This window comes from Vespa crabro, chromosome 6 (assembly GCF_910589235.1).
Source record: "Vespa crabro chromosome 6, iyVesCrab1.2, whole genome shotgun sequence".
NCBI classification, from domain to species: Eukaryota; Metazoa; Arthropoda; class Insecta; order Hymenoptera; family Vespidae; genus Vespa; species Vespa crabro.
Genome location: NC_060960.1, coordinates 917,838 through 943,262, shown reverse-complemented (window position 1 = coordinate 943,262; position 25,425 = coordinate 917,838). Strand labels below are relative to the sequence as shown.

General features: G+C 27.2%; 7 protein-coding genes across 14 annotated transcripts; 3 read left to right on the top strand and 4 right to left on the bottom strand.

Annotated features, from left to right (window-relative positions):
• Window positions 1–4: 4 nt before the first annotated feature.
• LOC124425230 (nucleolar MIF4G domain-containing protein 1 homolog) lies at window positions 5–3,318 on the bottom strand. The gene is made up of 9 exons (XM_046965318.1): window positions 2,687–3,318; window positions 2,416–2,595; window positions 1,975–2,333; window positions 1,589–1,873; window positions 1,332–1,519; window positions 1,091–1,266; window positions 649–1,001; window positions 435–566; window positions 5–360 (listed from the first exon to the last, which is right to left on the bottom strand). The coding sequence occupies exons 1-9, from the start codon at window positions 3,108–3,110 to the stop codon at window positions 70–72; spliced, it is 2,388 nt and encodes a 795-aa protein (XP_046821274.1). The 5' UTR covers window positions 3,111–3,318; the 3' UTR covers window positions 5–69.
• Window positions 3,319–3,705: 387 nt separating this feature from the next.
• LOC124425231 (NADH-ubiquinone oxidoreductase 75 kDa subunit, mitochondrial) lies at window positions 3,706–7,262 on the top strand. Of its 4 annotated transcripts, none has more exons than XM_046965321.1 (12): window positions 3,706–3,968; window positions 4,099–4,259; window positions 4,341–4,448; window positions 4,530–4,895; window positions 4,987–5,208; window positions 5,290–5,425; window positions 5,502–5,851; window positions 5,921–6,106; window positions 6,191–6,380; window positions 6,460–6,635; window positions 6,754–6,888; window positions 6,965–7,262. In XM_046965321.1, the coding sequence occupies exons 2-12, from the start codon at window positions 4,113–4,115 to the stop codon at window positions 7,112–7,114; spliced, it is 2,166 nt and encodes a 721-aa protein (XP_046821277.1). In that variant the 5' UTR covers window positions 3,706–3,968; window positions 4,099–4,112; the 3' UTR covers window positions 7,115–7,262. The 4 variants fall into 4 exon arrangements, with proteins under 4 accessions (XP_046821277.1, XP_046821278.1, XP_046821276.1 ...); XM_046965322.1 differs by having other exon boundaries at window positions 3,706–3,972; XM_046965320.1 differs by having other exon boundaries at window positions 3,707–3,869.
• A 135-nt stretch (window positions 7,263–7,397) lies between these two features.
• On the bottom strand, window positions 7,398–15,901 carry LOC124425229 (general vesicular transport factor p115). The gene is made up of 13 exons (XM_046965316.1): window positions 15,779–15,901; window positions 11,035–11,310; window positions 10,613–10,841; window positions 10,287–10,543; window positions 9,972–10,173; window positions 9,748–9,896; window positions 9,482–9,672; window positions 9,248–9,420; window positions 8,638–9,065; window positions 8,387–8,567; window positions 8,122–8,303; window positions 7,646–8,029; window positions 7,398–7,534 (listed from the first exon to the last, which is right to left on the bottom strand). Exons 2-13 carry the CDS (start codon window positions 11,110–11,112, stop codon window positions 7,472–7,474), a joined length of 2,517 nt encoding a protein of 838 aa, XP_046821272.1. The 5' UTR covers window positions 11,113–11,310; window positions 15,779–15,901; the 3' UTR covers window positions 7,398–7,471.
• On the top strand, window positions 11,349–14,386 carry LOC124425232 (glycosylphosphatidylinositol anchor attachment 1 protein). Its single transcript, XM_046965323.1, has 10 exons — window positions 11,349–11,940; window positions 12,023–12,240; window positions 12,320–12,476; window positions 12,547–12,755; window positions 12,815–13,032; window positions 13,100–13,284; window positions 13,359–13,489; window positions 13,562–13,758; window positions 13,818–13,985; window positions 14,084–14,386. Exons 1-10 carry the CDS (start codon window positions 11,799–11,801, stop codon window positions 14,352–14,354), a joined length of 1,896 nt encoding a protein of 631 aa, XP_046821279.1. The 5' UTR covers window positions 11,349–11,798; the 3' UTR covers window positions 14,355–14,386.
• Window positions 14,514–16,797, bottom strand: LOC124425235 (coenzyme Q-binding protein COQ10 homolog B, mitochondrial). Of its 2 annotated transcripts, none has more exons than XM_046965329.1 (3): window positions 16,295–16,797; window positions 15,779–15,901; window positions 14,514–15,078 (listed from the first exon to the last, which is right to left on the bottom strand). In XM_046965329.1, exons 1-3 carry the CDS (start codon window positions 16,300–16,302, stop codon window positions 14,634–14,636), a joined length of 576 nt encoding a protein of 191 aa, XP_046821285.1. In that variant the 5' UTR covers window positions 16,303–16,797; the 3' UTR covers window positions 14,514–14,633. The 2 variants fall into 2 exon arrangements, with proteins under 2 accessions (XP_046821285.1, XP_046821286.1); XM_046965330.1 differs by lacking the exon at window positions 16,295–16,797 and adding an exon at window positions 16,033–16,158.
• A 150-nt stretch (window positions 16,798–16,947) lies between these two features.
• LOC124425234 (succinate dehydrogenase [ubiquinone] iron-sulfur subunit, mitochondrial-like) lies at window positions 16,948–20,038 on the top strand. 3 transcript variants are annotated; one of them, XM_046965327.1, is made up of 8 exons: window positions 16,948–17,103; window positions 17,433–17,563; window positions 17,652–17,795; window positions 17,861–18,056; window positions 18,161–18,262; window positions 18,393–18,515; window positions 18,604–18,740; window positions 19,894–20,038. In XM_046965327.1, the coding sequence occupies exons 1-7, from the start codon at window positions 17,059–17,061 to the stop codon at window positions 18,703–18,705; spliced, it is 843 nt and encodes a 280-aa protein (XP_046821283.1). In that variant the 5' UTR covers window positions 16,948–17,058; the 3' UTR covers window positions 18,706–18,740; window positions 19,894–20,038. The 3 variants fall into 3 exon arrangements, with proteins under 3 accessions (XP_046821283.1, XP_046821284.1, XP_046821282.1); XM_046965328.1 differs by lacking the exon at window positions 19,894–20,038 and adding an exon at window positions 18,923–19,307; XM_046965326.1 differs by lacking the exon at window positions 19,894–20,038 and having other exon boundaries at window positions 18,604–18,839.
• Window positions 18,967–25,234, bottom strand: LOC124425228 (nitric oxide synthase, salivary gland). Of its 2 annotated transcripts, XM_046965315.1 has the most exons (25): window positions 24,679–25,231; window positions 24,254–24,390; window positions 24,025–24,187; window positions 23,839–23,930; window positions 23,572–23,713; window positions 23,347–23,486; window positions 23,112–23,286; window positions 22,920–23,021; window positions 22,657–22,851; window positions 22,476–22,573; window positions 22,256–22,400; window positions 22,069–22,173; window positions 21,936–22,003; window positions 21,654–21,797; window positions 21,400–21,574; window positions 21,195–21,324; window positions 21,042–21,120; window positions 20,768–20,961; window positions 20,516–20,685; window positions 20,220–20,430; window positions 20,061–20,148; window positions 19,868–19,992; window positions 19,647–19,792; window positions 19,353–19,544; window positions 18,967–19,265 (listed from the first exon to the last, which is right to left on the bottom strand). In XM_046965315.1, exons 1-25 carry the CDS (start codon window positions 24,790–24,792, stop codon window positions 19,158–19,160), a joined length of 3,438 nt encoding a protein of 1,145 aa, XP_046821271.1. In that variant the 5' UTR covers window positions 24,793–25,231; the 3' UTR covers window positions 18,967–19,157. The 2 variants fall into 2 exon arrangements, with proteins under 2 accessions (XP_046821271.1, XP_046821270.1); XM_046965314.1 differs by having other exon boundaries at window positions 19,647–19,992; window positions 24,679–25,234.
• Window positions 25,235–25,425: the final 191 nt, after the last annotated feature.

Sequence of the window (25,425 nt, the reverse complement as noted above, 5' to 3'; positions counted from 1 at the left end):
CTTATTATTTTTATAACAATTTTAATTATTTACATATACACTAATTATTATGATTATTTATAAAAATCCTTAAAATAATATTTTACATTCGCGATTAAGCAATAGTTTTTCAACTTGATAAGCTCGTTGTTTTATAAGTGCACCTTCTAGTTCCATTACTTTACACGATTCAATATTACGAATAAGGAAATGATTTATAAAGAGTCTAAGACTTTCTCTAAAAGTTTGTAATAAAGGAGATAAAGATATCCTTTCAAATACTTGTAGACAGTCTTCTTCATTCTTGCAAAGAAAAATACCTATCATAATCTGCCTCACAAGTTTCATCGTTTGTTTGTTCAATTCAGCAAAATTCAAAATCTATAAAAATATTTATTATTTTAATATAAGTATGTATTAAATATAAATGCCGATACTCAAATATTCAGCATTACCTTTAAAATTGAAATAGATAAAGATCTCTGAATAAATAAGTGAGTTAAAAACTTGGCTAAGTTTGCTAACTGTCTTACATCGTAATTATCTAATATTTTAAATTTGTCCCACAACATATACTGTATGGTCAACTAAAACATAATATTAATAACAATAAATACATGTATTTTTAACTTGTATAAACTAAACTTTTTATGCTTATTTTATATATACCTGATATTTCCTGTCACAAACACAGAATCTTTCTGCTAATACAGCATAATAAGGATTAAATTTCTTTTCTTGCAGACAACAGTCCATTAAAACATATATTATTTCTCTTTCTTGTTGATCTGTTAAACCAAGATGAGAAAGTTTTTCAAAGGCATCTAAGTAATCTTCTGCTGTCATTAAAATACAAAAAATATTTCTTCTAATATCCGTATTCATTCTTTGTTTTCGTGCTAAATCAAGAATATTTTGACTGAACATTGCTTTGTTTTCTTCCATAATCTTTTTTCCTTTATCCAAATTTCTATTACCAGACCATGCACATCCTATTATCCACCACTTTCCTCTTTCATCAGCTAAATATATAAAAATTTTAATAAGTATTTTACAATTTACTTTATAATTTAATCATAACTCGATATAAAATAAATAATTAAAAAATTACCTTTTAATAAATCTTCCAAAGAAATATTTAACTTCACTATATTTTTACCCTTGTGTATGAAACTCTTCATAAGCTTTTTTAAATGCTCTGTATGAGATGGATCATATTGAGGTATCTTGCTTACATTATTATTTTTTATCGCCATTAAAACGTCTAACATAAATTTCACTCGTGAACTATAAAAATACAATAATATTTAAATAAAATTCTTAAAAATTAAAAAACCTAAAATGAAACTAACTTGTCAGATTTAATATTACTTGCTACTTTTTGCAAATTTAATATAAGTTCTTTTAATGCAAGTGGATCATCCTTTCTTAATGGAAAACCTGCAGTTTTCAAAATAAGTAATATCAACTCAATTTCTTTTTCCTCAAATTTAGAGGAAAGTTTGTCTAATATTTGATAAAGAAGTTGATGGTTATAAACCTGTATTGAATATATTCAAATAAAATATTTTATTAAATTCAAAATAAGATATATTTGTACTTATCTTACCTTAAAATTATATAAATGCGATAATAATAAAACTAAGTTATCCAATTGTTTGTCTTCTACAGTGTGCTGTGCTTTTAACATTTCATCAAACTTTTTACTAAATGTTAACAAGAAATGAGCACCTACTTCAGTCCCTACATTTGCATGTAAAATTGTAATTAACATCATATGCTCACAAATTAAACGATCTGGAGTTAATACTGGCGAAATCAAGGCTTGTATTATTAATTCTGATAAAATAGTGTTCATATCATTACGACTATTACACATATACAACTCATCCACCTGAAATATTTGATATCATCAATGTTAATAATATTCTAAATAATCAATCACAATAGCCACTAAAGATTAAAAAATCATAATGAAATTTACTGTTTATTTACCTGATTGGCTATAATATGCATGTTACTTTCTGCTAATTTATTTAAAAGACCTTTCAGTTGTTTCTTCAGTCTACATCGTTTTTCATCATTATCCTGCATAGCTTCTAATGGTTTCCTTTGTATTACAGATGATATATTGTTTACAATATTACCTTTTTTATCTCTCGTTCGACCATAAATATCTTCCCATAGATTGTCACTGTCAGAAGACTCCTGTGAAATATCTGTTTCAATATCATTTATACTTTTATCTGATAACAGATTTGTTTCATCTTCCTCATCACTTTCTTTTATTGAATCTATCATTTCATTCTGCTTTTTTTTCTTGAATTTGTTTTTATTTAACATTATTTGAGTTTCTATAAAGAATAATTACGAATATTTACTTTCTTCTATAACTTCAAATAGATCAAAATAATGATAAAAAATTTCTATTTATACCATGCTGCTCATCATTGGACCAATCATTTGTATCATGATTTTTAGTATATTTTGTATCATCATTTTCCAAAAACATTGCAATATCTTCTTCAAGATCTTTGTCTCCTTCACCTTTCAATAACTGCTCTTCCATTTCGACTACCTGTTTTCTATTTTCATTATCACAAAAATCTAAAAGATCTATAACAATGTTAAGGAATATTAGATACATAATTATTATATCCTGTAAAAAATCATATATATCAAAAACAATAATTTTAACAAAGGATACAATCTAAACCATCGTTAACAAAAGATTTAGGAATTGTATTGCTTTTCCGTTTATTTAACTTTAGTCGTTTTTCTAATTGTTTTATCATCTTATCTTCATTCTCATTATCAATAGTTAAATTCGATTTTATATCTCTCTTTCTTTTCTTCTTTTGGTTCTTGAATTTCTCATTGACATTATGCTTGCTATTATTTTGTAATTCATTATAACTTTCTTGTGATTTTGTTACGTTCTCTTTCATCCTATCAGGATTTAAAACAAACCTACCAAGAACTTGTTTTCTATTTTGATAAAACATTGCCTTTTTTGCTTTTTTTTCCTGTCTTTTCTCTTTACGTATTTGTTTACGTGTTTTCTCACATGGTTTGTTCTTTTTGCTATTTGTGTTCTTAAATATTGAGTTTTTTCGTTTTACAGAAACCATGTTTTATTATAGTCACTATCAAAATTTTGCACATAAATGATATAACTTTAATTTTTAATTATAATTCATTTGCATACATATTTTAAATGTTTTTATATACACTTTAAAAACCGACTAAACCGTGTACTTTATAAAGTTACATACTATATGGCAACGTTTCAAAAAGCAAATTTCGAATAACCGACGCAATCATCATGTTATTATTATGAAATCTCATGCGTACTTTACTTTTTATTCGTAGCTATAATTGGTGGACATTTCTACATAGAGCCAATCGGGATGACGTGAAATGTAAATATATCATGGTAACATTTTATAGAAACTATGATGCACTACTATAATTACTGACATTTCAAAAATTATCAATAGAATTCATTAAATTAGCATAATTCTGTTTTTGTTTTGTTAACATTTGTTCTTTTAAATAATATATGAAATATTATTACTTTTAATGACCTTTTAAAATTTCCAATTGAATTGCATTTCACTTTACGAATTTAGACAATATTTTGTGTTATTAATTAATTATTAATAGAATTAGTTTATATAAAAGAATAAATTTTATTTAAACATTCAATTTTATTATTCAAGAATATCAATTTATTATCATAGTTGCAATATTGATTAGATGTATTCATTGATTCGCAGTTAACTTGGCACCATTTGGCACTGTGCATTGTGCACAATTGTGATTTGACAAGAGTTAAAACGGGTCAAGTAATATCTTGAACATCCGCGACTAAAGATTGAGGAAGTTGGGTAAAGCAATGATATCTTAGTATAAGTGTTGGTAAGAAGTTCGTAAAATGACATTACCATAACTTTTATATATTTAGTATTGCACTTTTTTCCTTTATAGTAGGTATATAATAGGTTAATACTTCTAATTTAGTTTCTATGTTTCTTTTATTTGAGTTATTTTACAAGCTTCTACTTACATAAAATATAATCTTTATTTATATTATGTAACAAAATTTAAATAACTTAGGTAATTCAAGCAAAATGTTGAGACATTCAGTAATGAGAGCTTCTAGCCTCTCATGTGGTAGATTGGGGATTCATACATCTCCAAAATTACAGCAAGAACTCGTAGAGCTTTTCATAGATGATAAACCTGTTCAAGTTCCACCAGGAACAACAGTCCTACAGGTAGATTTCTGTATTTTGTTTGTGATTCGTTTTATCAGGTGTTATATAAATTACAACAATAAATTATAATTAAATTTACAGGCTGCTGCAACTGTTGGAGTAGAAATTCCAAGATTTTGTTATCATGAGCGTCTTGCTGTAGCTGGAAATTGTAGAATGTGTTTAGTTGAGATAGAGAAACAAGTAAAAGTAAGCCAATATTTTATATACATTTATATAAAATGTTGCATGTAAAGGAAAAGAATTTAATTAATTTTATATTTTATTTAGCCAGTCGCAGCTTGTGCCATGCCTGTAATGAAAGGATGGCGAGTAAAAACTAATTCTGACTTAACTCGAAAAGCACGAGAAGGTGTCATGGAATTCTTATTGGTGAATCATCCTTTGGATTGTCCAATTTGTGATCAGGGTGGCGAATGTGATTTGCAAGATCAAAGCATGGCTTTTGGTGGTGATAGAAGCAGATTCATTGATATTAATTTCACTGGGAAGAGAGCAGTACAAGATAAAAATATGGGTCCTCTGGTTAAAACAGTAATGACCAGATGTATTCATTGTACAAGATGCATTAGATTTGCTTCTGAAGTTGCTGGCATTGATGATTTAGGAACAACAGGTCGTGGAAATGCTATGGAGGTTTGCATTAGAATGTATAACTCCAAAAAATATAATTTACAATATCATTAATATTGAAGAATAGAAAAACATTATGTCAATTGCAATACAGGTAGGAACATATGTTGAGAAGATGTTTTTATCAGAACTATCTGGTAACATCATTGATTTGTGCCCTGTTGGAGCTCTAACAAGTAAACCATATGCTTTTGTTGCTCGTCCTTGGGAAACACGCCGTACAGATAGTATTGATGTCCACGATGCAGTTGGTAGTAATATAGTTATTTCTCATAGAACTGGAGAAGTTTTAAGGATTCTACCAAGAGTAAATGAGGTATATATAGTTTCATACATTTCTATGTCTGATAAATATAAGAGAGTTGTATTTTTGAAATATCTTATGTTACTTTTATAGGAAATAAATGAAGAATGGTTGTCTGACAAGTCTCGCTTTGCTTGTGATGGCTTAAAATGTCAAAGGCTTATAACACCTATGATAAAAATTAATGGTAAACTAGAAAATGTTAGCTGGGAAGATGCACTTATTGCAGGTAATTATTAAACTTGCTATGTTCTACAAAATTCATTTTATAGTTTGATTAACGAAGTATCTCTTATTTCTTTTAGCTGCAAAGGAAATATGTTGCGCATCAAATAAATGTGCTGCAATTGCTGGCAAACTTGCAGATGCAGAAGCTCTTGTAACTTTGAAAGATTTTATAAATAAAATAGGAAGTGAATCTCTAGCAACAGAACAGAGTTTTCCAAAAGATGGTGCTGGTATTGATTTAAGAAGCAATTATCTTTTGAACAATACTATAGCCAAAGTCGAAGATGCAGATGTTGTTGTATTAATTGGTACAAATCCAAGATATGAAGCACCACTAGTGAATACTCGTCTTAGAAAGGGATATATTCATGGTGAACAAATTATTGCTTTGATAGGTCCTGATGTAGACCTAACATATGATCATGAGGTATTCAAAAATTAAAATATACTATTTGTGTATGAATATTTGTTTTATAAAGTACAAAATATATTTCAGCATTTAGGTGATTCATTAGATATAATAACTCAATTAAAGAGTGGTACTCATCCATTTTGCTCAACTCTAAAGAATGCTAAAAAGCCACTCATTATCTTAGGTGCAGAGCAGTTAACTCGAAAAGATGGAGCTAATATTCTTGCTGAAACACAAGCTCTAGCCAAAGCTTTGGAAAGTACTTCGAAAGTAATAATTCCTTAATGAATCATAAAATTATACCCTTATAGCAAAAGTAAATTATAACATCATAATTTTTTTTTTTTATTTAAGATCAGCGGAGAATGGAAAGTATTGAATCTGCTTCATACAAATGCATCACAAGTAGCAGCATTAGATATTGGTTATAATTCAACTGTAGAAAAAATTAAACAAGAACAACCAAAAGTATTATTCCTTTTAGGAGCAGATGATGCAAACATTACAAAGGAAAATTTTCCTAATACATTCATTATTTATATAGGTATAACCAACTTAATATCAATTAATAGCATTAAACTTATACAAAAATATATTACTAATATAGGATATTACAAATATAGGTAGTCATGGTGATCAAGGAGCTACTATCGCAGATGTTGTGTTAGCTGGTGCAGCATATACTGAAAAAAATGCTAGTTATGTTAACACGGAAGGACGTGCACAACAAACTTGTGCAGCTATTACACCTCCTGGTATGGCACGTTCAGATTGGAAAATTATTCGTGCTCTTTCTGAGGTAATTATGTATTTGCAGATATAATTTCTATTTTTTAAATATTAATACTATAAGTGATTTTATATTTATTATTCTTAATTTAATATAAAACATTTAAATGTTTGTTTCTTTTGTACAGATATGTGATATGACTTTACCTTATGATGACTTAAATGATGTACGATTAAGATTAGAGGAAGTTTCACCGCATTTAGTCAGATATGGTGATTTGGAACCAGCTAATTTCTTTGCAGAAGCATTGGAATTATCCAAGGTGTGTATGAATGTATGTTTACTAAATATTTGTTAAATAATATATAAATAATATTTTCATTTTAATGTTAATGCAGGAAACAAAAGGTTCATTCTTACCAGATCCAATAAATATAAAACAAAAATCATTGGATCAATTTTTCATGACTGATGCTGTGTCACGTGCTTCTCCAACTATGGCTAAATGCGTTCAAGCAGTTATAAAACAGCGTCAGAATGAAATATAAATGATAGCATTATTATGTATATAAATAAAGTTGTGTAATAATAGAGAAACAATAATTATAGATTAAATTATTTAAAAGCTGGATACCAATTTATGTGTATCTGTAGTCATCGATACTATAAGAATAAATAAACATGATAAATAAATAATTCAAAGTATACCATACAATCACCTTTGTTATGTCTAAAGTATGATGCAGTTCTTTATTCTTAGATAAAGATTCAATTTTTATTAATAAGACAAAATAACAGTTTTGAATGAAATAAATATGTTAACCATTTAGATTTAGATAACATACAGTTTAATCATAATCTTATTAACAATCTTATCAAATATTTGTTTCCATAATTATAATACTTTAATTACTTGATTCTGGTAAGTCATCAGTATCAAGATCTCCAGAACTTTCATCTGATTCTACCTAAAAATAAATTATCAATTAATTTTCAAATAAATATTATAAAGCATACATAATTATACAATTTAAATTATACAGAAAAAATTACGATATATGTATGTACAAATTTAATACCTTTTCTCCCAAAGCAATAAGCTTCTCTTTATACATCGAGATTTTACTATCTTGATCTGTTAAAAGTTCTAGAAGATCTTCTTGATCTTTCTTTAATTTTTCAAGTTCTTCTGTTTTTTCTTTTAACTTATCCTCAAGGATAGATTCTTTTCTATTTGTATCCTTTTGTTTATATTCTTCTATTATTAAAGCATGCTTAGCTAAACTTGTTTCCAACTCTGTCATTATGTCTTTACATCTATCAAGTTCTTTTTTCGAAGAACATGAATTATTTGCACAGGGTATAGTTTGTTTTCCATCACATAAATTTGTTTGTGCAGCACGGAGAACCAAGTTTTGATCTTTCAAATAACTGACAGTAGTTCTAAGTTCATGTACGTGGGACTACGTATGATAAAAATATAATTTATAAATATATTAAAAATCAACTATATGTGTGTGCGTGTATGTTTGTATTACTTATTATTTATACATACTTCTAATTCTTGTTTTTCTTTCATGAGCGTATCCACGGTTTGATTTAATTTTTGTACTTGTATATCTTGTTCTCTAATGAGATCTTTGTACTGTGTAACTAAAGTACAATCAGCTGGTGCCAATACTGTCATTTGATTTTTTTGTTGTATACTACTATCTGATACTGACTTTATTACTGCCCCTAATTTATTACAAATCAAAAATGATTTTAATTAAATACAAATTCCAAACTTTAATATCATAATAAAATCAATAGTGATATACCTTCTAAAGTTTTTATTAATCTACAAAATTCATAATCTAGCAAAAGTTCTGATGGATTTTTCGCTGCAGGCTGAGGATGTTTCAATGCCCGAGAATAAACTTCGTGTCTTGATATACCACCAATAATATCTTGAAATCTTTCTAGGCCAATTCTATTTTCTATTAAATTACATAATTTTTCCTAAAAATAATAATGTTTTAATATTATAAATGAAATGTTAGATATATCTAACATCATGAAATCATTATACCTTTGTATATGCTTGTACATTGTTGTCATTAAAATGTACACACAAACCAATTAAAAGAGCACACATGTTTTGGAATAAAGTCTCCTGTAAATCATCATTATTTTCTTGCGATGATAAAAGAGTTGTTAAATATGTAACGGAAGAATCAATATTTAAGAAGGCCTTCACTGCAGCAGGACAATGAGCAGTCCATCTGCAGAGTAGCATTACTAGACCTAATTTAGATTGAGTTTTGTTTTCTTGTTGCAATAACAAAATGCACTGTTGCATCAAAGTAACTGGTGGTTTGCCGATATTAGTAGCAAGAAGAACTCTCAAGAGCTCTTCCTTTTGAACATTATTATTAATCAGTGCATGAGATAATGCCACTGCAGAAAACCAATTTGAAAGTGGGTCTGGAGAAAATAATCCTCCACACAGCAACTGTCCTACCAACAAGTTTCGAAACTATTTTTTATCTCTAAATATATACTTCTAAGAACTAAAGATATTGAAAAGAATATTTTTGTCTAACGAATTATTCAATTTTAAATAGAGTTTTAGATTAAATGTAATATGTATTGAACTCTTAATGAAATATAAAAGTTAGTAATAATGTTATTCAACAAACCTGTTGTTAAAGATGGTGCTTCATTGCCTTGAGGCAATAAAGTTTGAATTAATTGAGTTTGTCCTATTTCATTTTTATAAAGGAAACATTGGAAGCAATATAATACAGAGCACCTTAGAAGAAATGGTTGTTTCTCATTTACCATAGACATTAATAAAACAACAATTGCAGGTCTGTAATAAAATAATTAAAAAATTTTTAACAATAACTTTTTTTCACGCATATAATTATTACCTTGGAGGTGCACTAGGTGCCATAACACTTGATAAATATTCTTGATTAATAGCGTTTCCTCTAATAACTTCTGCTACAGCATTAATCATTTCTGTTAACACATCAGCTGGTATTCCACTGGCCATTAGTATATTGCATAAAGCTTGTAATAAACCACAAGCTTTCATATTTTTTTGACAAGCAGCTAACGCCTTTAAATATGTCCAAAAATTTAGTTCACTATATTTATAATACCATATCTCTATCATTATATTACTTATAAATACCTGAGCAGGACAACTGGGTGCTACTAAAGCACGAACAACCTGTATCATGCAATGAACATTGGATACTTTTTGTGGACTCCAACCTATCAGATTATCATCTATTTCTGTTTGCATTTGGAACATGGGTGTTAATCTCTGAATGTAACTACCTATTATAATTTTATAAAAAAATTATTCTCTAATCTTTTGTATGTTCCATTAAATATTATAGAATATACAATAACCTTCTTTGAAAAAGGTCTGATTGCTTATGTTTCCTCTAAGAAGATTTAACATCAATAATAAGCAATCTTCCACAACTATACCACCTTCAGCTCCACCTTCTTGCATGATAACATCAAAAATACGATCAAATGCATTTTCAAAGGCCACAATTTTTTGAATGTTCGCATTGCCTTTTGTTAATTGTATCAGTAACAACAATACCTAAATACAGATAGTATTGTTTATAAATTATTTATAGTATGAATTATATACTATAAGTATTTATAAATGTTAAATATTTAATATATTTACAGATATCTTTAAATAACACATACATCATTTCTTATAACTTCTCTACTATCACAAAGAAGATCCATTAGTTTTGAAACTCCCATTGGACTAACCAAAATGATTTCTTGAATTTCTTTTGGCCTATTAGCTAATAAATGTGTAAGTAATTTTAATGCTGGCCATCTAACTCTAAAGTCAAATTCTTCTAAAAATATTAGAACTAATCCGACACTATCTGGCTGTTTAATGAATATTTCAGTGAACTGTTCACCTATTTTATTTTTTGGTCCATGTTTGTCAACTAAAAAAATAAATAGAAAATTTGTAATACTATAACAACTTGCCATAGTAAAATTGCATTTTACCTCACCTTCCTCACTAAATGTTTCAGGATTTGTTATATTACAAAGAGTATCCAATGCTAAGCCAATGATTTCACAATCAGTTCTATCCATTTCTAACACTTGCCTTAAGGCATCCATTCCTTGTGCACCAACCTCCACACGATAAGTGCGCGATAAAGCTTTAAGAGCACGACATGCATCTCTTCTATCATCGAGTAAAGTAGATGATAAAAGTCTGTTCACTAACTTCTCCACCTATATGTTAGAATACATGTAGTCAAAATTGAAACAATTTTTTATATAATACAAAAATATTACCAGATCAAACATATACTGATTGTAAATGTAATGATTAAATTTATTTAAAAAAAAAAAAAAAAAAAAACAAAATTTATTGCTTTGATAAATAAGCATAAGGTTATCCGGTATAAATATATATCATGTATACCGTCTCAGCACCCGATGGCTGGTTTCCAGACGGTGTAGAACCCAGAACAGATTTTAAACTACTTTTAAAATACTCCATCTTGTTAAGCGTTAATTTTTGAAGAGATGCTCTGTTAATACATGTCACGCTAAGTAATCATCACAAATTGGGATCTTGCATCTTAGCAAACGATAACTCTTCCATATGATTTCTACGTCAAGATCAGTGTGTCGATATCATATATCTACGTGGAGTGGTCCACGTGTAACCATAGCAAATTCAAAAACATTTATTTCCCTAAAAGAAAAGAAATTTATTTCTTTGGTAAGAAATTAGTTGGTAATAAAATTTCATCGAGTATCTTTGTCAACATAATTATTAGCATCGTCAATATCTTGTAATTTTAATTTAATCATTAATTTGAATTGTTTCAATAATATCTTGGTATGTAATCACAAAATTTAAACAATACTGATATCACATGTGATAAGCATATCAAATCTGTTTCCTCTTTTTAACGCTATATGGCGCTAGTTTTTCTGGAATTTTATATATAGTTTGTATATCTACTACAAGTATAGCAGAATATAATAGTATCATTAAAGTTATATTGTTGATATGAATTCACAGGGCTTAGTATAAGAACGATGTAATATTATTTAACTTTTTCAAAAAATGTTTCTATATCGAATATCTACTTGAACAATAAAAAGTGTTTATACAATTATCAAATAGATTCTATTCGACAATATAAAACGATAAAAAATAGGAAGAAATAGGAAGAAATGGGTTTATTAACTGATCCTAGAGCAGGCACAGGAAAAATGATAAAATTTCTCTTGAAAAGAGAGAAACAATTGTGTTTTCTGCTTTATATTGGCGGTGTTATATGCACAATGATTCTAGCAGTACCAGTATTTAATGATCGTAAAAATAATTTTTTAATTAAAATTATAAATGAATGATTATCAAGTAAAATCATTGTTAATCCAAATTTATTTTATTTCAGATACTTATTTCTCTGAAAATGCTTTATTGCCTGGATTAGTAACAAAAGAGAGCAATTTAGATCAAACATCAAAACAATTTTATTATGAATTATTACATGAAATGAAAAGATATCCAGATAGTATGCCTTATGCATGGCTGTCAGCAAAATTTAATCAACTTCATCTCGACACTTTCATCCATAATTTTTCACTGATATATCCATTTAAGCAACAAAAAGTAAATATATGAAGTTCCTATATAACCACATAGTTTTAAATCATTATTCAATATTAAAAGTAAATGATAACATTTTTAGTTTACAGGACAAAATATTTATGGAATAGTTAGAGCACCTAAAGCAGCAAGTACTGAAGCAATTGTTGTCAGTGTACCTTTCCGACCTATTAATAGTGTTTACTTAAGTACAGCACCTTCTGTTGCATTGCTATTAGCATTTGCTAAGTTCTGCAGAAGTATATTTTTTTGAATCAATATAATTGTGATAATGTCATTATACAAAATATATATTATGAATTTTTTTAGAACAAAAATATTGGGCCAAAGATATCATTTTTCTTGTAACTGAATATGAACAATTAGGTATGCAGGCATGGCTAGATGCTTATCACGGTGTTACAAGTGGTCAAGAAGGTATATTGGTAGCCGGTGACTTACCTGGCCATGCTGGCTCTATTCAGGCTGCCATTAATTTAGAATTACATGCAATGAAAATTTCATCTATAGATGTTAAGGTATAGTTTCTAAAGTTATCTGTATATTTAATTGTAATTTCTAATATCTATCATTGAAGGTTGAGGGATTAAATGGACAACTACCCAATTTGGATCTTTTCAATCTAGCTCAAAATATGATTGCCAAAGAAGAAATTCAAAAAACATTCCAACGTAGAGTTGATAGTACTGATACAAATAAATTGAAAAAATGGTGGTATCATTTTAACACATTGATAACAATGGTAGTTACTCAAGCTACTGGTATACCAAGTGGAAATCATGGATTATTTCACAGGTATAGTATTTTGTAAAATTATAAGTATTCTTGCATAATATAAATATATGATATATCTACTTTATAGATTTGGTATCGAAGCTGTTACTTTAGAAGGATTTGAAAGAACTGGTAAAGCTTCAGAAGCAAATTTTTATCAAGTCGGCCGCGTAGTAGAGAGTATGGTACGCTCGCTAAATAATTTATTAGAACGTTTTCATCAATCGTACTTTTTTTATCTTTTACCTTCAACAGATAGATATGTTTCAATAAGTAAGTTAAAAAAGTATATTTTATAAATTCACTTGATACTAGTTTATACGAATTTTATACAAATTTTTTTGTAGGTTTATATATGCGTCCTTTAGTACTAATTGTAGCTAGTCTTTTTATAAAAGCATTTTCTATATGGCAAAAACTTCAAGCTCCAGTATTTCAAAGTGATGAAAAAGACAATTTACAAGTTCAAAATGTTAAGGTTGATATTTTTTGCGAATCATTATCATTACCATTTGACTTGAATATATTTTTAATTAAATATTCTTTATAGGTAAAAAAATTCGATATTGGGAATATTACTTCAGAAATATTATGGGCACACACATTTGGTGTATGTTTGCTTTTATCTCCACAAATATTTACTTCAATTGGTAGACAAATGTGGAATTTGCGTACAGAAGATTCTATATATTTTGGTAATGCTATGGCTACAGTTTTAACATTATTGTGGCCTTTGACTTCAAGAAGGTAAAATAAATATTACAATATAATAAACAATTATTCTACATAAATATGTTTTGTTTCAGAGTAGTAAAATATGAAAATACATTATTAGTTTCTGTGATTGCATCAGTGGAATTAGCTACAACTCTTATATGTGTTGCAATGTGTAATTTTTCATTAGCATTATTAGCAGCATCTGTATATGTGCCAGCTGCTTTATTTAGTAAACCTAGACAAGGATCTGTTCAGAGGTAAGTTTTGTAAAACATAATTATATGAATATAATAATTATATATTTTTACTTATATTAATATTATAATAACGATTTGTGTGTATTACTTCGTTTTAGGTTCAGAATTTTATTGTATATATTATGGATTTTACTTCACCCATTTGTTGCATCATCTATTGTTATTTTAGGATATACTTATGTGCAATTTCCTGAAGAATCCTTGTTGTCTCTTATATTTAGTGGATATCGTGCCACTAAGCAAGCATTTGTATTCAGTATTATTGATTCTATGATTTATGGAAATTGGTTTTATAATGTAACTATGACTGTAATGCTTCCTATTTGGTTATTATTTTGGAATATTGTATGTCTTAAAAACACATCATAATAAATTTATAGTAAACTCTTTACAAACTAAAATAATGTTTAAAAATTTATCGCTTTAATGATAAAGAGATAATAATTCCATATACTGCTTTCTTTATTTGATATTTATAAATACATATCTGTTTTACTCCTTTTTGTTATATCATTTATATTCTTAAGTTTTTATTTAAACAAATAATTGCAGAAATAAAATATTTAAATAGTTTTCAAATAAAATAAATTAATTATTCTTTCAATTGTTATAATTATCAATAAATATATATTAAATATCTTATTTTCGTCATCTTTCTAATCGTACTGTTTTTAAGCATGGTTTACCATATCTCTTTTCTGCCTCTTGAACAAAAGCATTTTCCATTTGTCTTACAATTTCATTAAAAAACAAATTAGACAAATGAGAATGAATGATTGATTTAAATTCAAACGATAAAGAGAAATCTATTACACATGTATTTGCATTATTTTTTAAACCTGGACTAAAAATCCATAATGTTTTCAAATGATCAAATAATATACCGTCAGTACAATCTGCTTTAACAAGACGAGAAGGTACCATTGATACTTCAGAAGTATAGCTTTCGGTAAGAGGAGGAAATCCTATAACTAAATTAGCTTTGAGAAAATTTTCTTTTTTATAAATAATTTCTGACTTCTTACAAAAAGGTACAAATTTCTTATAATTTTCTACATCTGCTACCACAGTGTAAATTTGTTCCATTGAAAACCTAAAAAGAGAATGTATTTTTCTAGTAAATTTTTAACATTTAGCTTCTACTCAAATGCCGAATATCGATTTACTCATTCAACTCATGTCTCATATACAAACATATTTCAAGCTATCATCTGAATTTCTTCATATTTAAACATATTGCAAAAAAAATAATATTTGTCCATTTAAAAAGCAAATTAAAATTGCATCTAAAATATTCAAAATGTTTGAATTCTTAATATATAACATTTATATATATATGAGAGTAACTCCTGAAAAAAGTGAATATAAATAATCGAACAATTAACTTTCCTTAACAATAGAAACTAGTTCAGCCTATCTCTATATTAACAAGTGAACATCATAACTCTGTTAAACATTCGCGTATTTTAATTAATTTTTATTATATATTAAACGATTAATATTTATTGATTATTTTATTTCTTTAAATTATATTAATGTTAATATATATAATAAATTTGCTCTTTTCTTATTTTTTCTACAGCATATTAAAATTTAAAAAAATCAAATTGATTATTGAAGAGATTTCAAATAATTTTTGTTTATAATGTAAAATTAAATGTGAAATTTAATGTCGAAAATTACACATACATCCAGCAAATGGAAAATGCTCGATTTAAAGAATATATACTATATAATCGTACAAAAAATTATAACAACAATATAACAATAACTTGTGTAATATATGTACTTACCCGATAAGTTTCCGACCTTCGTATTCTTTCAATTTTCCAGACTGCTGCGCCACATTTTTAATATTGACTTTTATGTAATTATGTTTACATTGTAAAATACGTTGTTCGATCGCGAGAATATGCCTGAAATAATGATCAAAAATTAATTATATTATATGATCGATTTCATATTACTTATTTTATGAAATTACTAAAATTATTTTGTAATTCTGGCGCGAATTAGTTAAAAGCTGTAATTTATTTAAAATATGTACATTCAGAAATTCTTTTCTTTTTCTCAACAATCTTTTTTTCGTAATAGATTAGAAAGTATATGAATAATTTCATAACCTTAATTTAAATAACCTTAATTTTTTCTACCATATAAAATAGGTGAAAAGATCGAAACGAATATAAAAAATTGGCTGATAAAAATCTCTTAATAATGATACACATTTCATATAAGATACTTAACCTATAATTAAAACATTAGCGATTAAGTAATAATTATGTAATAATTATGTAATATTTTATTACCTATACATATTAAAAAAAAATATTTTCTATAATTTTCTAATGCACTTCAAAATTTGAAACTTGTTATTCATAACACTTCACTATAAACTTTGATTATACACCAAAATCTAACATTTTTCTTTTCTTCAATGGTTATTATATGTTTATTTTTTATTACAGTTTTTTACATACTTTCACTTTTATATTTCAAAGATAATATAATTTTAGAAGAAAATAACTTAATGAGCTATATATATAAATCGACGTGTCTTGGCTTGACGGCGTGTATCTCACATGTATTATACATCGCTTTTTATATAAGAAAACAAATCAAGGGTATAAAGAAAGAAAGAAAGATAGTTTCAATTTATATTTTGTTAAATTTTCAATGTAATAAGTATAATATCATTGATAAACAAATGAAAAAACATAATAAAGAATAAATATTAAAACAAATATAAATTTCTACTAATTCTTTGTGAACAATATCTTAGAAGTATACACATGACAAGAATTTATATTTTTAATATTTAAGTTTCTCTAGAGTTTCTCTAACAACAAATATTATTTACGTATTCTTTCCAAGTATTTATTATTACCTCTTTGCTCTTAAAGAATTTTATATTTTTTCCTGATATTTTTTTTTTAAGTAGAAAATCATTCGTGTTTACATATATTTTATGAGTGAAAATTGTAACGTTGAAAGTATTGGTCATGTTGGCACTTCCGCACGTGCATCAGTTATATAATGAATAAACGTTTTAGATAGATTACATTCGTGGAAAATGGCTGGTATAGTTCCACAAAGTTGTAAAAATGCATTTCGACATGTAAGTTTTTTGCAGTTATGATTATTATGCGTTTTTCATTTATCAAATATGAGTATCCGTACAATATATAGTATATGTCTGTAGATGAAATATATATTTAAGAATATGACAATAATTCAAAAACGATAAGATTACTTCTTCAGAAACGTCAAATAGTTCATTTTACGAAGTATTAGATTTATATGATGATTTATATTTATATTACGAAGTATTTGATCATAAAATGATTTGTATGTTATTTATTATATTTTTACATAGCTCATATATTAAAATACAAATATGTTAAAGATTATATAATTAGAAGTTAAAATGAATTATTCAAACTATAGGTACGAGCTCTACATATATCAGCAGGTCAACATGCTGAGGCCAGATTAAAAACTTTTTCTGTCTATCGATGGAATCCAGATAAACCTGATGAAAAACCATTTATGCAAGATTATAAAGTAGATTTGAATAGGTATATACATTGTTACATATAAAATCATTAATATAATAAAGTAAATATTTGTTTCACTACAAATTATTTTTATTGGCATATATTTTAGTTGTGGTCCAATGGTACTTGATGCCTTGATCAAAATTAAAAATGAAATAGATCCATCTTTAACTTTCCGCCGTTCTTGTCGCGAAGGCATTTGTGGATCTTGTGCTATGAATATTGGTGGAACTAATACTCTTGCATGTATTAGGTATTGAATATTCATTTAACATTATATATTGACAATAAAATTTCTTATAAAGAAAATATTTTCAGCAAAATTGATGATAACTTGAGTACTCCTAGTAAGATTTATCCATTACCTCATATGTATATAGTTAAAGATCTTGTACCAGATCTTAATAATTTTTATAATCAGTATCAAAGTATACAGCCATGGCTTCAACGTAATGATACTAAAGAGACAGGTAGCCAACAGTACTTACAAAGCGTTGAAGACCGTAAAAAGTTGGTAAGTATTGTTAAATATTATTAAAAATATTATATTATTTCTAAAAAGCTATATATAAAATATATTATTTTAATATAATTTTTTATTCATATTGTGTTATATAGGATGGTCTCTATGAGTGTATTCTTTGTGCTTGCTGCAGTACATCCTGTCCATCATATTGGTGGAATGGTGATAAATATTTAGGGCCAGCTGTTCTCATGCAAGTAAGTATTTATAAAACTATATTATTTTAAAGTATTGTATAATCTTATTGCATCGTTGCATAATTATATAAAACATTGATAATTTTATTATATAGAAATAGATACATAGGAAATTTTTTATATTTTTTAGGCATACAGGTGGATCATTGATTCAAGAGATACTCAGACAAAAGAACGGCTTGAAAAATTGGTGGATGCATATTCTGTTTATCGTTGCCATACAATTATGAATTGCACCCGTACTTGTCCAAAAGTAGGATATCATATAAAATTATTTTTATTATTACAATTTTTCCACAAATTTATGAAGTAATTTCATTAAAAATAATTTTCCTTTTTAGGGACTTAATCCTGGAAGAGCAATAGCAGAAATTAAAAAATTATTAGCAAATGTTGTAGAGAAACCAAAGCCAGGACTTGATACCACAGCTTTGCATAACTAGAAGGATAAGGAAACTATTTTACAGCTCATTTCAATGTATGTAATTATTTAATATATTTTAATTTTATGAAATGATGCTGTTAAAATTAATAGTAACCTCTTTATAATAAGATAATAAAGTAAAGACAAAACAAATATATTTTGAAAATATTAATTCGTATTATACTTATATTTTTTATGTATTCGTAAATCGAACGTATATTCTATTCATGTTTCAGATATTAGCTAACGTTCATGATATTTTTTAGCATGATTTCACCAACTATTTATTTTATTTATTTATTTATTTATATATATCTCTTGCATAATATATTACTGACAGATTCTATAAATACATTTATATTAGAAATTAAAACTCAATTTTCTACAAGATATGCATAAAATTTGATATGTCAACTATTAAAATTTATTTAAAGAGTGATTAAATTTCAACTATCATTTTTATTAACGATTTTATGGTTGTGCAGCCATTCTAATCCTAGCTGCTTTACGAGATCGATTATGAACTTCCGCCGTCCGTAAAGTTATACCAAATATATCTTCGTGATAACGATTTTCATCCTGTAATTGAGATATGATTAATATATATTCTGTATAAAGGTATATACTCATTTACACTACTTATTTGTTTTTTAAACATAATTTTACTCTTAATGACAGCATATATGCTTCAACTTCTTCATCCGTCATCTGACCATGAGTTTGAATAATTTGTTTCAATGTTTGGTAAACATCTTCAGCCATCGTACAATCTCCACATACATAAAAATGTCCTTGCTGATGCATCAACATATCATATATATAAGCTGATTCAGCTTGAATTAAATCTTGTACATATGTCTGTAAGAATTCAAAATTATAATTTGATTCGACAGTCTAAACTTTAGTCTAATCTCAAAATCTAATCTTTTATATATAAATATAAAATATATATAAATGTACTTTTTGTAAACCAGATTCACGAGATAGTGCTAAGAAAATTTTATCTAAAACACCAGCATCTACCATCTTCTTCTTTTCTTGTGCATAAAGATCTAAACACTTCTGACGGCAGCCAAAAAATAACCACATCTTTCCAAATTCTTCATCTGTAGATTTTAATTTAATTATCATTTTTATGATATCATATATTTTATACTGACAGCAATATTTTAATATCGTACTTCGTAATTTCTTTATCTGTGCAAAGCGATGATGCCAAAATCCACGAAATGGTGCAATACCAGTTCCAGGTCCAACAAGTATCATGGGTGCCTTAGTATTATTTGGCATATAAAAATTTGGTGCACTAAATATAATAAAAATTGTAATTGTCAAATATATTATAAAATTAATCTCAAATATTATTTGATTTACCTTCGTACAAATACATAAAGGGGTTCTCCATATAATACATCACGTAAATAATTAGAACAAACACCATAATGAATAGGACCAGATCCATCTGAGAAGTATATTTTCATTAATTTTCTGCATTAATAAAAAGATGATTTGTTATTAATTTTTAAAATCAACCTTTTGTTCTGTATTGTACAACTGCTACTGTAAGGTGCATTTCTCCTTTGTGCACAAATGGAGAAGAAGAAATACTATAAAATCTTGGTTGCAATGGTGTAAGATGCAAAATAAGTAGAGGAGCAAAAGGTTTTACAGATGGGAACTCTTCCAACACTTCTAATAAATTAGGGAATTTCCAGTGTCTCCAATCTTCATAAGTTGCAGAATCCTAATAGAATGACAATATATTTAGAAAGATAAAAGTTTCTTACCAATAATAAATTGTACATTATGTTAGAAGATTATATACATACAGAAGCTAAGAGATTAAGCTGTGATTGTTCTTGTGCATTTTTAGCTATGGATGCAAAATATCTCAAAAGATTTGGTGTTGGAGGTATAGTGATATCCAAAAATCGTGTTAATAATACTCTTAAGGAATTAGATAAGTATTTATCATGTGGTACCCAAGTTTTCACAATTCCTACATCAAGTAAAATAACATAAATAAGTTACACTTTAATATAGTGTAATTAATTTTTTGCATAAAACAATAATTAAACAACCATGAGGCGTATGAGACTGTTTTTGCATCTGTAATTCAATTGATGTATCTGGATCAAATGGTGTTTCTAATCGTTGTAAGATTCCATCAACAATATCTGCTCTATTACAGGCAAATACTCCTAAGTGATCACCAGGTTTATAGGACATTTCTTCATTCGTTGTATATTTAAGTTCTAAAAGTAATGTGGCTCTACTGCAAATCAAACATAAAAAAAGTTCATTTTAAACGTGATAATTACATGCAGCATCAGCTAATTTTTAATTTTAAATTACCTTGATTCTTCTCCATTCAAGTTGGTCTTTTGTAACATAGTACAAACAGTTACATCTCTATTGTGACATTTGCTTAATGCTAGAAATGATTTGAAAATGTATTAATAATAATTTTTTATAATAATTTTATATATTACTTGTGCAAAAAATTACCTCTTGCAATTGGTTGTGGTTCAGCTTCTATAAATCGCACCGTCGTAGGTGTCAATGCCTCAGATCCTAATGATAAAGCAACTTCTAATAATGTATCATTATCATCCAAGCAAAATGTTTCACATGTGACCTATATTATAAGTATTTTTTTATCTCTTCAAAAGAATATAAAAACTAAATTTAAATAATCTTTTAAAGTATTTACCATGAATGTATCAGCAGCCCATTTTCGAAAAGCTTGTTCTTGACCACATAATTCATCACCTTGCGCAAGACGCATTAAACGTTCTCCACCTAATTCACCTAATAAGTTATCAACATATTGACCAAATGCACAAAAATTTGGATATGCTGATGAACCTAGAGCAAAGACAGCAAATCTGCAAACAATATTTTTATTCATGAAGCTATACTACATTAAAATTAAGGATTTTATATTTATAAACATGCATTAAGTACCTAACATTGCTGAGAGGACCAAATGTATATTCTGTATGTAAATCTGTTGTTGAACCACGTAATGAATCTAATTTGTCCAATCCTTTGATACTATCTGTTTTCGTTTGACTATTTGCTTTTATAAAAGACTTTGATGCCGCTAAACTAAACATAAAAACTGCGAATAATTTTTGTATTAAATGCAGAAAAACGTGTTTGTAAAAATACATTTGCGTACATATGACTACGTATACATTTATAAAAAAATTTATTTGTATATTTAGTATTCATTCATGCAATTACCTTATTTTATTTTCTCCATTCACGTAAGCTTCGTTCATTTTCATAGCATATAAATTTTGAGCAAATGCCTGAAAGATATTTAAATGCATTAAGATATTTTCACACCTGAAAGATTTTATAAGAATTTAAGTACCTCGCCACTTTCTGGAGGATCACCATTTCCAAAAGTAGATGTTATAACTAAGAGTAATGCTTCATGTTCAATATTACTGATGTCATATTTTGCCATAGAAGTGACCTATAAAATTTGATGTATTATATTTCAATATAATATATAAATATCAATGGATCTTAAAATATATATATATAGCATGATGTACTTGAGAATGAAAAGCATGACCCAATAGCTCGCCAAATTTTTCAGCATACATTTGTGAGGTTCCAGTTTCTGTTGCATACAATACTGTTGCCTTTATTCTTCGAGATAATGCTCTTCCAAATAATTTTGATGTAAATTTTACAGCTCTAAAATAAACTTTGTATTTTTATTTTTTTCATACATACAGATAAAAAGATTTATTTCCTTATCTATTGACTAACCTTGCAATTTGTTTGAAGTGAAACTTCTTTCTTGGTTTTTTTGATGCAGATGTTTTATCTCTACCTTTTTTCCAAACATGTGTTTTCCATGCTGGATCCTAGTGTTATAATTCATATTACTGTATTGTGACTGTATCATTTATATTGTTATATTGGAAATTCAAAAATAATCAATAACAACCTGTGAATCATAAGAAGGTTTTAGATGATAGAGTGCCATTTCTTGATGAAAGACAGGAGTGGCAGAGCCTGATATTGGTGGCACTATCCATAGCCAATCAGCAGGACAGCCATTTCTTAAACGCATTTCATTTTCATAATGTTTCATAAAAGATTCAGAAGCAGTATGATGATCAACAATAGTAACATTTTTCATCTAAAAATATTTCTTTAATTATTAGTTTTAGTTCTGTAATCTTTACCATTAGCCATTAAATTCATTACCTGGAAACTATGTAATACAGCAACATTAGCTTCAATCATAGCTTTATCCTTCCACAATGAAGTGGACGTTCTAGTATCAAGTCCCATGTGAGTTGCAATTATCTAGTAAAATATTTTTAATACATCAACGTAATATATATATATATATATAATTTTGAAAATAATGATATATATTAAAATACAGATAAATACTTCTAATAAATTATATCGCTGAACATCACAAAGGTCTCTTGCACCAATCTCTGTGCTCATATACCATCCATTAAATGGAGCTGCAGTAAATTCTAATCCTCCGCAGTCGAAAACCATACTTGATACAGCAGGGATAGCAAACCATTTGAGATTTAATTTCTCAAACCACTGATAACTGTAAATAATAATTTGTATTATTTTTCTTTTAATTAAGATTGGTAGAAATCATACTTACGTTGGATGACTAAGAGGTACCTCAAGAACAAGTTCAGAAGGTATGTCAAAATAATCAGGATCATGACCATTAGCTGATAAAACTAAAGGCAATATATCAAATCTTGTGTGCTCACCTTTCCAGCCTAATTTCATACAAAGCTAAGGAATAAATATATTTATTATCAGAAATAATTTTCTGTATGTAATAAAAAATTATAAATTTATAATTGAAACTAATTCTTACTTCTGTAAATTCAACATTTGCTGGATCACCAGTAATTGTACCATCTGGATTCTTGTAACCAGCATACCCAATTAACTGTTGATTCCATACTCTATAATCATGTTTCCCATCTGTTCGTTGAGGGAATATAGTTATTGCAGATCTATAGTAAAAATTTACATATTTTTAAATATGAATACATGTAATTAACAGATTACATTGTAATAAACAGATGCGTGCATCAATAATTATATTATAACAAAATAGGACCAATATAAAAACGTTTACCTTATGTTCCCTTTGTTTGTACTATATTTAATATGATTACAAAGAGCTTCAAACATACTACTGGTTGTTGTAACATATCGACAATCAAAAACCTATAAGTTGTAATATTGATAAATTGTTAAAAAGAAATGAGAAAGTTGATATTAATAAATATCAACAAAGAGAAAATAATTGGCAAAAACAAACCTGTAACTTGGACCATTGTATACGGCCGATACAGCGGGCTGCATTACGCCATGCTAATTTTGCACCAAAAACTAATTCTGTTTCTGTTAATTGATAAGTACCAGTAATAGCAACTTCTTTTTGCACACTTTCCCATCGTGAACGATGTGCATCACCGCCGATCCTATGAAATAATTACGAATTTATTTTGTATATTAATAATATAATAAATAATATTTTTAATAGAAACCTTCTAATGGAAGCAAAGTATTGTTCAAGGAAATTTTTCGCATGGACAAGTATTTCTTCTTTAGGACGTGGTTCTGTTCCATGATTAGGTAAGGCCATTATACTTCCAAGACAAACTTGATCAGAACATAATGTTCTCTATAAAAATATATATATGTATATATGTATATACATTGTTATTGAATTAAATCGATCGCTCAGCTAATAATTAATATTATCATATAAATCAATTTTATATAGAAATAGCTAAAAATGAAAAAATTTTTGTTAAAGTTGCGAAACAAATCGAATATAATATCTATTCGTAGATTGTATATATTAAAATTTATTGTTATTAGTATGATTATGCGTAATTATTTAATAACAAAAGTAAATAATAAGAAACAAAAATTAAAATTAGAAAAAAATGTGAACAGATTCTTTTACCTCTGCATATTTCATATGTAATATATCGAACGCTTCTGTCTTATGTATAAGATTTCTTAATTTAGTGGGTTTTCGCTGGCAGGATGCTGGCTCCAAATCCTTCATTTCTTTCATAAAGATTTTAACAAACAAATTATAAAATTAATATCTTTTTTTTTCGTTTTTCATTTAAATAAAGCAAGAAAGCAATGGACTATCCGATTAACTCTTTTAAAATACAAGAAAAAAAAGGTGTGCAGATTTATATATACACGTTAGAAAGATCCTTTTTTCTTCCTCCGTTGAGGATACGAAAATGAGAAAAAAACGGAAAATGCACTTGCGTGGGAGAGAGCAAAGGAGTTAAGAGATGAATCTACTTTTCTCAAACAACGTTTCACATGCGCCACTTTCGCATCATCGATTTATTTTCTCTTCATCAGAAAAATTTTCTTTTTTTCCGGTATTAATAATTAAAATTATCGTGGATATAGAACAAAATATTCAAAACTTTAACTGCTTTTTGCAAACTCGAGCTATACAAATTTATATTATCTTTATTATCCAATTTCTTGCAACGTTTCGCTAACGTAGCATTAATGCGGCATTAAATGAATTCATCGCAATATTTCATGTTTTTTTTTTTTAGATTTTATCAAATAATCGAGTGGAAGAATATTATGCTTATAAATAATTTTATATATCTACAGATATGTATTTTTTTCTAAAGATTGAATTTTAATTATACAATTAAAGATTTTAAATACC